Source organism: Elgaria multicarinata, chromosome 21 (assembly GCF_023053635.1).
Source record: "Elgaria multicarinata webbii isolate HBS135686 ecotype San Diego chromosome 21, rElgMul1.1.pri, whole genome shotgun sequence".
NCBI lineage: Eukaryota > Metazoa > Chordata > Lepidosauria > Squamata > Anguidae > Elgaria > Elgaria multicarinata.
In genome coordinates this window covers 8,381,399-8,393,867 of record NC_086191.1, presented here as the reverse complement: position 1 = coordinate 8,393,867, position 12,469 = coordinate 8,381,399, and the positions used below count along the sequence as shown (strand labels likewise).

General features: G+C 46.2%; 1 protein-coding gene across 1 annotated transcript in view; it reads left to right on the top strand.

Moving 5' to 3' along the window:
* SLC27A3 (solute carrier family 27 member 3) overlaps positions 1–12,469 on the top strand; it is a 270,600-nt gene that overhangs the window by 6,849 nt on the left and 251,282 nt on the right. Inside the window, exons 4-8 of the mRNA XM_063146252.1 lie at positions 2,262–2,386; positions 4,662–4,856; positions 5,340–5,430; positions 7,236–7,434; positions 11,633–11,730. Coding sequence (XP_063002322.1) covers positions 2,262–2,386; positions 4,662–4,856; positions 5,340–5,430; positions 7,236–7,434; positions 11,633–11,730 — 708 coding nt within the window. The remainder of the gene's footprint in view (positions 1–2,261; positions 2,387–4,661; positions 4,857–5,339; positions 5,431–7,235; positions 7,435–11,632; positions 11,731–12,469) is intronic.

Here is a 12,469-nt window from a genome sequence, read left to right as displayed (position 1 = left end):
AAACCACACGGTACAACATAAAACAGAGCATTATAGTAGTTCGGTCACAATAATATATATTTTAACAGCACTTAACAACGTTAAGTTTGTTTTTAATGGACCCCAGAATTATTGTTTTTAAATGGATACTGTTTTTATACTGTTTTTATGTTTTGTTTTGTTTTAAAAAAATTGTATACTTTTAATGTTTACTATTTTTAATGTTGTAAACCGCCCAGAGAGCTTCGGCTGTGGGGCGGTATATAAATGTAATAAAATAAATAAATAAATATTAATTGAAGTTTCGTTAATTAATCAGGATATAAATTATAGCAGCCCATATCCTAGACTGTGTCTATATCATTGTCCTCTATTGCAGTTCTAAGCTGAGCTGCTTTAACTGCGAACCTAGCTATGCTTAATAGAATGGACTCAGATGAATTTGTAAGTAGGTAAATAGTGTTATCCATATCATTAAGACTGGCTGCTTGTACTAGGTGTCTCTGTTATGTTTTAATTGAGTATTATGTATTTTATCGTTTATTGTTGTTCGCTGCCTCGATCAAAATGGAGAGGCGGGTAAGAAATATAATAATAATAATGATGATGATGATGATGTGCATAGACATTTGTGTGTTCAGAGCTGGGTGATGAGAATAGGGCAAAATTGGAGGGGAGAATCTTTGGAGTGAAAAATCATAGAATCATAGAATAGCAGAGTTGGAAGGGGCCTACAAGGCCATCGAGTCCAACCACCTGCTCAAGGCAGGAATCCACCCTAAAGCATCCCTGACAGATGGTTGTCCAGCTGCCTCTTGAAGGCCTCTAGTATGGGAGAGGCCACAACCTCACCAGGCAACTGATTCCATTGTTGTACTGCTCTAACAGTCAGGAAGAGAGGGGAGCGTACCATGGCCCTCATTAATTTTATTTTATTTTATTTATTTATTTATTTATTTATTTATTACATTTATATACTGCCCCATAGCCGAAGCTCTCTGGGCGGTTCACAAAAGTTAAAAACAGTGAACGTTAAAAGGTGTACAAAATTTTAATTTACAAAAAGATAACAGTGTTGGTGCCAGGCGGGCCTCATCGGGGAGATCTTTCTATAATTGGGGGGCCACCACTGAAAAGGCCCCCTCCCTTGTTGCCATCCTCCGAGCTTCCCTCGGGGTAGGCACTCGGAGGAGGACCTTAGATGTTGAGCGCAGTGTACGGGTAGGTTCATGTTGGGAGAGGCGTTCCATCAAGTATGGTGGTCCCAAGCCGTATAAGGCTTTATAGGTTAAAACCTGCACTTGTTAATTTGATTGATTGATTTCTGTGTGGTTTACGAGAGTTCGTTTTATTTTTATTTATTTATTAATTAAAACATTTATATCCCGCCCTATATCACAAGGATTTCAGGGCGGTGTACAGATATAATCATACATATAAAATAGAACAATAAATATGCACTTCTAAAACAAATTAAACCATTTATATGTTAAAACCAATGTGAAATTTTAAAAGAGCAGAATCCAATAAAAACATGACATTGCATTTATATCCTGCCTATTTTCCTCCTTAAGGAACCCAAGGCGGTGTACCTAATCCTCCTTCTCTCCACTTTTATCCTCACAACAACAACCCTGTGAGGTGGGTTGGGCTGAGAGTCTGTGGGCCCGTTCCGAAGACACCTTAAACCATGGCTTAACCGTGGTGGTTAAGCCAGAAAGCCGGGCTGTGTTCAGAAGACACCTTAAACCATGGCTTTAACCACAGTGAATCAGGCGTTTTGCTTTATTCACCTTGGTTCAAGATGTGGTTTAAGGTGTCTTCTGAACACAGCCCGGCTTTCTGGCTTAACCACCATGGTTAAAGCCATGGTTAAGGTGTCATCTGAATGGGGCCTGTGACTGGCCCAGAGTCACCCAGTGGAAGTTTCCATGGCCAAGTAGGGACTAGAACCCGGATCTCCCGACTCCCAGCCCAACACTTTAGCCACTACACCTCATAAGATAATCAAATTCAGTATAAAAATATAAATACACCAAACTCGAAAACAATTTAGACCGCGAAAAACATTGCGGTCGAATGCTAGACCTGTTTAGAATGGCTGGCACATATGCCATTACGTGCCTGGGAGTAAAGGACAGTCTTAACCTGGTGTCGAAAAGAGGGCAGTGTTGGGGCCGGGCGGGCCTGAGTGGGGAGGGCTGGAGGACGGAGTGAGTGACGTCCGGCAGCCCTGGGTTGCGGAGGCTGGTTAATCTTGAGAATCTCCCGTCCCTTGCCAGGTGCCACTTGCGTGCTGAAGAAGAAATTCTCCGCCAGCCAGTTCTGGCCCGACTGCCAGCGCTACGGGGTGACGGTCTTCCAGTACATCGGAGAGTTGTGTCGCTACCTTGTCAACCAGCCCCAGGTGAGAACCAGGAAAGGGTGGTGCCGCCCAGGGGGACTTGGGGGCATTTTTTTTCTCCTCTCCCTCTCTCGTAATACTAGAACCCAATGGGGTGGTCGTCCTATGGAGCTGGTTGGTGGGACATTCAGGACAGATCGAAGGAAGGACTTCTTCATGCAGCGCGGAGCTAAACTGCAGAACTCACTACCACAAGATGTGGTGAGGCCCACCCGTTTGGATGGCTTTCAAAAGGGGTTAAAGAAATTCCTGGAGGAGAAGACTATCCATGGCTACTAGCCCTGATGGCTTAGTGCCACCTCCAGCATCAGAGGGAGTCTGCTTATCCTAGAATCCTAGAATAGTAGAGTTGGAAGGGGCCTACAAGGCCATTGAGTCCAACCACCTGCTCCATGCAGGAATCCATCCTAAAGCATCCCTGACAGATAGTTGTCCAGCTGCCCCTTGGAGGCCTCTAGTGGGAGAGCCCACAACCTCCCTAGGTCACTGATTCCATTGTCGTACTGCTCTAACAGTCAGGAAGTTTTTCCTGATGTCCAGCCGGAATCTGACTTCCTTTAACTTGAGCCCATTATTCCGTGTCCTGTACTCTGGGAGGATCGAGAAGAGATCCTGGCCCTCCTCTGTGTGACAACCTTTTAAGTCTTTGAAGAGTGCTATCATGTCTCCTCTCAGTCTTCTCTTCTCCAGACTAAACATGCCCAGTTCTTTCAGTCTCTCTTCATAGGGCTTTGTTTCCAGACCCCTGATCATCCTGGTTGCCCTCCTCTAAACACGCTCCAGCTTGTCTGCGTCCTTCTTGAATTGTGGAGCCCAGAACTGGACGCAATACTCTAGATGAGGCCTAACCAGGGCCGAATAGAGAGGAACCAGCACCTCACGGATTTGGAAGCTATACTTCCATTAATGCAGCCCAAAATAGCATTTGCCTTTCTTGCAGCCAGTTGCTGCAAGTACAGCAGTTGCTGGGGAGCATGGGAAGGAGGGTAGTGTTGCACTCCTGTTGTACTTGTGGGTTTCCCCCAGGCATCTGGTTGACCACTGTGTGACCAGAGTGCTGGACTAGATGGACCCTTGGTCTGATCCAGCACGGCTCTTTTTATCTTCTCCTAGTCTTGCGATTTGGCAGTTGTTACAGCCATGTTTCTGGGTGAGCTGCTTCCTCTGCCGCTTCTCCCTGCTCTTTAAAGCAAGCTTTCTCCGGCCCTCGTAAGACACGTGGGACCTTTGAAAGCCACCTTTGTGGTTCTCATCAGCTTGGCGACAGGGCAACCCCTGATTTTCCAGACCCCCCCCCCCGAGTCTCTTTTAAGTTCAAAAGCAGTTGTGTGCGCGTGTGCTGGTGTGGTTAGCGTTGTTGTGAAGATAAGATGACGAGGAGGAGGATCATGTGATCTAGAGTATTGCGTCCAGTTCTGGGCTCCACAATTCAAGAAGGACGCAGACAAGCTGGAGCGTGTTCAGAGGAGGGCAACCAGGATGATCAGGGGTCTGGAAACAAAGCCCTAGGAAGAGAGACTGAAAGAACTGGGCATGTTTAGCCTGGAGAAGAGAAGATGGAGGGGAGACATGATAGCACTCTTCAAATCCTTAAAAGATTGTCACACAGAGGAGGGCCAGGATCTCTTTTCGATCCTCCCAGAGTGCAGGACAAGGAATAATGGGCTCAAGTTAAAGGAAGCCAGATTCCGGCTGGACATCAGGAAAAACTTCCTGACCGTTAGAGCAGTACGACAATGGAATCAGTTACATAGGGAGGTTGTGGGCTCTCCCACACTACAGGCCTTCAAAAGGCAGCTGGACAAGCATCTGTCGGGGATGCTTTAGGGTCTATTCCTGCACTGAGCAAGGGGTTGGACTCGATGGCCTTGTAGGCCCCTTCCACCTCTGCTATTCTATGATTCTATTGATTCTATCACTGCTTTGATCTCCTCGGAGGCAAAGTGGGATATCATTGAAACAAACAATGAAATGAATAAATGAAATACAATAATGCAGGGGCCCTGTTCAGACCACACGCTCAGCCACGGCGGATAAGCGTTTTGAGCTACACGTCATGGCTTCGTGTGTTGTGTGAACCGTTCCTAACCATGGTGGCCACATAACCACGGTTTAAACATGCTCACTAAAAGGGTTCTTGGCCTAACCATGGCTTAGTGTGTTGTCTGAGCATTGAAAAACACAGTTGAAGGGCTAGAGATGGTTTTGACCCCCAGAAGGCCCTTCCTTTGGTTTGGCTCGACTCTCAGCCTGTCCCTCCTCCTCTCGCCCCTTCCAGGGCCCTGGGGACCGGAAGCACGGCTTGCGCATGGCCGTGGGCAGCGGCCTGCGGCCCGACGTCTGGCGTGAGTTTTTGCGCCGCTTCGGGGACCTGCGCGTGGTGGAGACCTACGGCATGACGGAAGGCAGCGTCAGCTTCTTCAACTACACGGGCACGGTGGGGGCCGTGGGGCGTTCCTCGTGGATTTACAAGGTGAGATTCGCGGGCTTGCGTGGTATTAGTAAGGGGTGATCCCAGGCCTGTATAGGGTTCAAGGGCTGGGCCATTTCTATCTGGACTTCGGGGTCCAGGACTCTCCTTTTGCGAGCAGGGAGGAAGGGGCTGTGTGAACTAGGCTTTAAGTCTGGCATTTGTTGTTTGACCCCCCTGCCCCTCCCCCCCGGAGGGTTTATTTAAAGAGCTATTTAAAGTATTTCATTTTATCCTGCTCTGCAGCCCGCAAAAGACTCCTGGGGCAATTGGCATATAATCGGTTAAACAAGGCAGTCCACGCCTGTAGGCTTACAGTTTAAAAAGGCACAGCACGCAAGGAAAGAGGGGAGAGGAGGGAAGAGGAAAATAATCTTTCAGCAGGGCTGGGGGAGTGATCCTGCTTTCCTTCTCGTCTCCCTCCGTCCCAGCCTGCTGGAACGGCAGCTTGATGGGACGCTTAACCCTCACTGGTGTTCTCCACAGCTCTTCAGTCCCTTCGAGCTGGTCCGTTACGACGCGCTCCAGGGGGCTGTTCTAAGGGACGAGTTGGGACGGTGCCAGCGTGTAGGGCCAGGTGAGCAAAGAGGCTTTCTTTTGGGTGGCGGGGCGTTCTGAGTCGCTTGAAGTCTTGTGAACCTGCCCCTGGAGAAGACTACACGTTAGTCAACGCAGTGGGAAAACACCCCTAAATGGTTGAGTTCCTGGGGGGTGCTCCTCACACAACACGTTCTAACTCCACCGTTGCGTGACTGTGGGCTACCGTGGAGCTGAGTAAACTCCATTGCGGCGTTTGATTGACAGTTCCTCCATCCTCTCTCCTTCCCCGGTCCCATCAATGGTATCCCATCAGCCACTGCTGCAAAAAAACCCACCAATCTCGGCAGCTCTCCTAGAGCGGCACACGCTCCTTTCGCCTCTCTTGCCGGGGAACTCTGTAGCCAGTGGGAAAAGCCCACTCAACGGGAAACTCCACAGAGCCTTCCGCACAACATGAAACACAGCCGTTGTGCAGGACCTCTTCTCTGCGCAGCGTGGATATTCGGTGTGGAGAGTTTTCTGTACTGTGGGGTGGAGTTTTCCCGCCAGGCAACACATTTATCAGTGGTGGTTTAAAAACTCCACTGTGGCGTTCTAAAGCCGTCGTAGAGAAACGTGTTGTGTGAACTGAGCCTACCTGGTTGAAACGCATGTGAAAAACAACAATATTAACTTTTTCAGAGTGTCCTGGTAACCTGAGATTGAGAATTTGTTACAGGGCGATGCTACTTATTTATTTATTTATTTCACCGATTTCATTTCTACACCACCCAATAGCTCAGGCGTTCTCGGCAGTTCACAACAATTAAAACCGTAAAGTCCAGCTTAAAGTATAAAATACATAAACTTAAGCCACAATATAAAACCATCATATAAAAGTGTGTGTGTTTATTCGTTCAGTCGCTTCCGAGTCTTCGTGACTTCATGGACCACAGATCTTTCTGTCGGCCGTCGCCACCCCCAGCCTCTCCCAAGGTCGAGTCTGTCACCTCCAGAGTATGATCCATCCAGTATCATCCATCCAACCAGACTAAAACTGAGCCAGCAATGCAGAGATTTTACCGATTTTAAATCCAGATTTTAAACCGCAGAATTTGTTTATTTATTTATTTATTTATTTTATTACATTTTTATACCGCCCAATAGCCGAAGCTCTCTGGGCGGTTCACAAAAATTAAAACCATCATAAAACAACCAACAGGTTAAAAGCACAAATACAAAATACAGTATAAAAAGCACAACCAGGATAAAACCACGCAGCAAAATAGATATAAGATTAAAATACAGAATTAGAACAGTAAAATTTAAATTTAAGTTAAAATTAAGTGTTAAAATATTGAGAGAATAAAAAAGTCTTCAGCTGGCGACGAAAGGAGTACAGTGTAGGCGCCAGGCAGGCCTCTCTGGGGAGCTCGTTCCACAACCGGGGTGCCACAGCGGAGAAAGCCCTGCTCCTAGTAGCCACCTGCCTCACTTCCTTTGGCAGGGGCTCAGGGAGAAGGGCCCCTGAAGATGATCTTAAGGTCCGGGCAGGTACATATGGGAGGAAGCGTTCCTTCAGATACCTGATATGATTTATCAGTCCTTCAACACACTACTATTGCGAATTTGAAGTGGGTTCATTTTTTGTTTACCCACTTATCTATATTTGTACTTTTCGTTGTGAAGTTTTAGCTATGCTTTAGCTATGCTTAATGCTCTAGTGTAAAACGTGCAGTTCCCCCCTGAGTTTTAAATTTTATTTCGGGGCGTTTTGAATCGCCTTCCATTCCACAACCCCACACACCCCTCACCTCGAGGCTTCCGGGTCAGTGATGGTGCGATTTGCGGCCTTTCTGACAGGAGAGCCGGGCCTTCTGATCGCGCCGGTGACGCAAAAGACGCCGTTCCTGGGATACGCCGGAGGACGCGAGCTGTCGGAGTCCAAACTCTTGCGTGGAGTCTTTGCTGATGGGGACACCTATTTCAACAGTGGCGATTTGATGGTACAGGACAGCCGAGGGTTTGTCAGTTTCTGGGACCGCATCGGCGACACCTTCCGGTACATTTCTGTTTCCTCTTGTTGCGGGTTAGCTGTCTCCTGGGAACTCTTTAGTGCCAGAGGTGGTTTTCTGCAGTGTGTGTGTGTATGTGCTCTCTGCTTAGAGGTGCAGATGGATATCTCTGTGCCATCAAGTCCTGGCTGAGGGGTTACTGCACTAGAATCATAGAATAGTAGAGGTGGAAGGGGCCTATAAGGCCATCAAGTCCAACCCCCTGCTCAGTGCAGGAATCCACCTTAAAGCATCCCTGACAGATGGTTGTCCAGCTGCCTCTAGTGTGGGAGAGCCCACTACCTCCCTAGGTCACTGGTTCCATTGTCGTACTGCTCTAACAGTCAGGAAATTTTTCCTGATGACCAGCCGGAATCTGGCTCCTGTAACTTGAGCCCGTTATTCCGTGTCCTGCACTCTGGGAGGATCGAGAAGAGATCCTGGCCCTCCTCTGTGTGACAACCTTTTAAGTATTTGAAGAGTGCTCTCTTGTCTCCCCTCAATCTTCTCTTCTTCAGGCTAAACGTGCCCAGTTCTTTCAGTCTGTCTTCCTAGGGCTTTGTTTCCAGACCCCTGATCATCCTGGTTTCCCTCCTCTGAACATGCTCCAGCTTGTCTGCCTCCTTCTTGAATTGTGGAGCCCAGAACTGGACGCAATCCTCTAGATGAGGCCTAACCAGGGCCAAATAGAGAGGAACCAGTACCTCACGCAATTTGCAAGCTGTACTTCTATTAATGCATCCCAAAACAGCATTTGCCTTTCTTGCAGCCATATCGCACTGTTGGCTCATACAACAATTCCAAGACCCTTCTCGTTTGTAGTATTGCTGAGCCAAGTATCCCCCACCTTGTAACTCTGCATTCGGTTTCTCTTTCCTAGATGTAGAACTTGGCATTTATCCCTATTAAATTTCATTCTGTTGTTTTCAGCCCAGCACCCCAGCCTATCGAGCGCACTCTTGTTGCACTGTATGAAGTTCCATTATCAAAGTCCAAGTCTTGCAACCAGCCATTATACAGTTTCACATAGCTGTGTTACATTCATTCATAAATTCATTCATTCATAAGAACATAAGAAGAGCCCTGCTGGATCACACCAAGGGTCCATCTAGTCCAGCATTCTCTTCACACAGTGGCCAACCAGCCATCGGCCAGGGATGAACAAGCAGGACGTGGTGCAATAGCACCCTCCCGCCCATGTTCCCCAGCAACTGGTGCACACAGGCTTACTGCCTCGGATACTGGAGGTAGCACGTAACCATCAGGGCTAGTAGCCACGGATAGCCTTCTCCAGGAATTGATCCAACCCCCTTTTCAAGGCTTCCAGATTGGTGGCCATCCCTACATCTTGGGGTAGTGAGTTCCGCAATTCAACTCTGTGCTGTGTGAAGAAGTCCTTCCTTTTATTTGTCCTGAAACTCCCACCCATCATCCTCATGGGATGACCCCGGGCTCGAGAGGGAGAAAAATGTCCCCCTTGGCCTTTGTGTGCTGCAAGAGCAGGGCCAGCCCAAGAAATTTAGCAGTTCTAAAAGTTACATATGTATTAAAATCATTCAATAAAAAAACAGCTTTTCGAGGGACGATCTTCCCTTCATCCGAACTAGCAAAGGAAGGATATAATTTTTCCTAATGTCTGAATAGACTTTGCATTCTATAATAAAACGGAGTTTTCCTCTCGTCGTCTCTCTCTGTCCTTTCCACCTCTACCTCGTTGTCCTTAAAATTCCCTTCCTTCTGTTCCGAACTGGCGAGAGTCCGTCCCCAGCCCCGTTCCAAGAGGTGCATCTTAAAACGTCTCTCAGAAAAAATACCCGTTGCTTCATTGGGATCAAGACCTAGAATTGTTGAAGGACAGGGTTAAACGTGTAAAGAAGAGTTCCGCTGGGTCGCCCTGGTGAAACTTCCTTCGACAATACTGCCCCTGTGCGATCAGATGTATATTTCACACCCCTGTTTTTCTGACACTGCTTTTGAAAAGGAGCTCGCCTTCACGGCATGGAAAAATGGAAATCTGACCACACGGGGGCATACCTCTAAAGCAGCCTTCCTCAACCTGGGGCGCTCCAGATGTGTTGGACTACACATCTGGAGCGCCCCAGGTTGAGGAAGGCTGCTAAAGGAAGCTTCTCTGCGGGTAGTGTTTTTTTGCTTTTTGGGGGGGGGGATTCATGGGAATTTTGTTTCTGTTTGCAAAACGTCTGAACTTTCCCCATTTTTGATGCTCGCAATCAGATTTGAAAAATGGGTGGGTTTTTTTGTGGGGTGTGGGGGGGGAGAAGAATGCACATTTAAAACCTGCATCCCCACCCCACCCCGGTAGACGTTGTCATGCTTTCGTCAGCGGAGGGGAGTGTGTGCCCTTTAAAGAACTCACACGGAAATGCACTGGAAGAGGAACCAGCCGCAAACGTAAACTGAGCTTCGAAGTCGAGTTTGGAACATTTCGTTGAGCGTCTGTGATTCTCCTATCCCTAGTTGCTGGTTTTATATATATAAAAAAGACCCTTAGGAGAGGAATTTTAAATTTTTGGATGGGAGTGGGGGAAGCATGCAAAAGCCAGGAAACTTAGGGGGTGGAGGCAGGGCTATCTGGGAGAACCCATGGAAGGCTAGATTTGGCCAGCGGACCTGTATGTGCGAGGGAGCGGGTCTATCGATTTTCCTACACCCTCCAGATTTGAGCCATTTATCGGACCCCTCAATAAGCCATTCCGTGTGAAAGCCCTGTGATCATCATCATCAACATCATAATATATTTATTTCTGAGCTATGGGGGCGTCCGGCTCCAAGGTATGGCACTCCAGCACATTTTATGTACGTCCATTACGAGCAGAAAACTTTACAAATCTTTTTAATTGTTTATTATTATTATTATTGTGAGTATCAGTCAAACAGAACAGAAAATACATCGTAAACACGAAAAGGGAAAAACACACACATTATGTATATAGGATTACCGTCGTTTTCCATCCTGTATACCGTTCAAAGAAAAAAAAAGTTCTTTTTTAAAAAATTATTTTTATTGATTAACAATACACTAATACAATACTACGGTAATCACAACAACACAAGGAAAAAAAGCATAATACATAAATTGCATAACCTTATAACATTTCTAATTTAATATTTTTACATCATTGCATAACATAAAGTGCACCTCCCCACCCCGGGATCTATTCCTGTTTCCAAAATCTCATTGATTCTTCTGGAGGTGGTTTTCCACTCCCCTTGGATAATACATATTCTAGGAACTGATTCCAAATTCCCTCAAAATCATTCATTTTTATTATCGCTCTTCTTACTTTTATATTACATGTCAATTTATCATTTATAGCAATATCCCAAATCTCTTTATACCAGTCCTCAACCTGATAATCTCCTTGCACCTTCCAGTTCCTAGATATGATCAACCTTGCTGCTGTCAGCAAATTCGTTATCAATTCTTTTGTTTCTTTATTACATTTTAAATCTCCACATAATGATAGCAATGCCACTGTAGGTGTCTCTTCAATCTCCATTCCCACTATATCATTTATCTCTTTAAACACCATTTTCCACAGTTTTTGAACTTCTTGGGAAAAAAAAAGTTCTTAAAGGAATGGAATTGGTATACCTGAGATGACCCCTCTGAGCAGTTTCCCTTGGGTGGGACTTTTGCCTTGGACAGAGGGGTCCCTTAGAGGGGAGCCCTGGAAGGTAGAGGTAGTGAATCGGGGCGAATGGGGTGCATTTTTTATTTTATTTTTTAATTTTATTTATTACATTTTTATACCGCCCAATAGCCAAAGCTCTCTGGGCAGTTCACAAAAATTAAAACCATGAGAAGCATAATAAAACAACCAACAGTCTAAAAACTCAAATACAAAATACAATATAAAAAGCACAACCAGGATATGAGGAATCCTCAAAGAATCAACACGAGTCTCAAATTAGGAGTCTAAAGGAGCTAAAATTAAAGCAGAGCACCAAGCAAGGCCTTTACCCCGCTTCAAAGCCAGCAGACTCCTGTGGCGGTGAGTTCCGTAAGTCCCATGCCAAGTAGGCCATGCGTGACAGCTTGGGGCATGAGGGATGCCGCTTCATGCTGAGACACCTTGCCAGCTTTCAACTTCCCACCCTTCACTCCATCAGCCCCCTCAGGTTTTGGGGTAACTCCCATCAACGACAACACCCCCTAACCTTGTAGCAATCCTTTCCCCACAGATGGAAGGGGGAGAACGTGGCCACGACGGAAGTGGCTGAGATCCTCGGCAGCCTGGAGAACCTGCAGGAGGCCACTGTCTATGGTGTCGCGGTTCCAGGTACTCTTCACCGAGGGGGTGGGTCTAAGGGGGGTCAGGGTGCGGGTGAAGGGGTCGGCAACTAGCGTCCAAGGGTCTTAATCTGCCCCCTTCCAAAGAACACTTCCTTGAGTTGAGCGATGTAAAACGCTTTCAAGATTCTAAAGATATAAAACATTGAAGATATAAATAATAATATTTAACAGCATTTAATAGCACGTGCTGAGTTTTTTAACTGACCCCAGAAGAGTTGTTTTGAATGGATGGTCTGTTTTTGTTTGTATTTTATGCTGTTTATGGTTTTAAATTTTGTGTATTTCTTTTAATGTTCGCTGTTTTTAACTTTTGTAAACCGCCCAGAGAGCTTTGGCTATGGGGCGGTATACAAATGTAATACATAATAATAAACAATAAAATTATTATTATTATTATTATTATTATTATTATTATTATTATTATTATTATTCAAAGCTGCTTGAAGGTTACTTACTCGGATGCACACAGGATCTGGCTGTCGTCCATTCCTTTTCATGTGTGTGTGTGTGGGGAAACACACTCTGTGTGTACTCAGAGGCTCTGTTCATTTTTATCAGGACCCGTTGTGCCTTCTGGAAATGAGGGCTCGGCTTTCATTTCCTCCTTAGAATCATAGAATAGTAGAGTTGGAAGGGACCTATAAGGCAATCAAGTCCAACCCCTTGCTCAGTGCAGGAATCCACCCTAAAGCATCCCTGACAGATGGTTGTCCAACTGCCTCTTG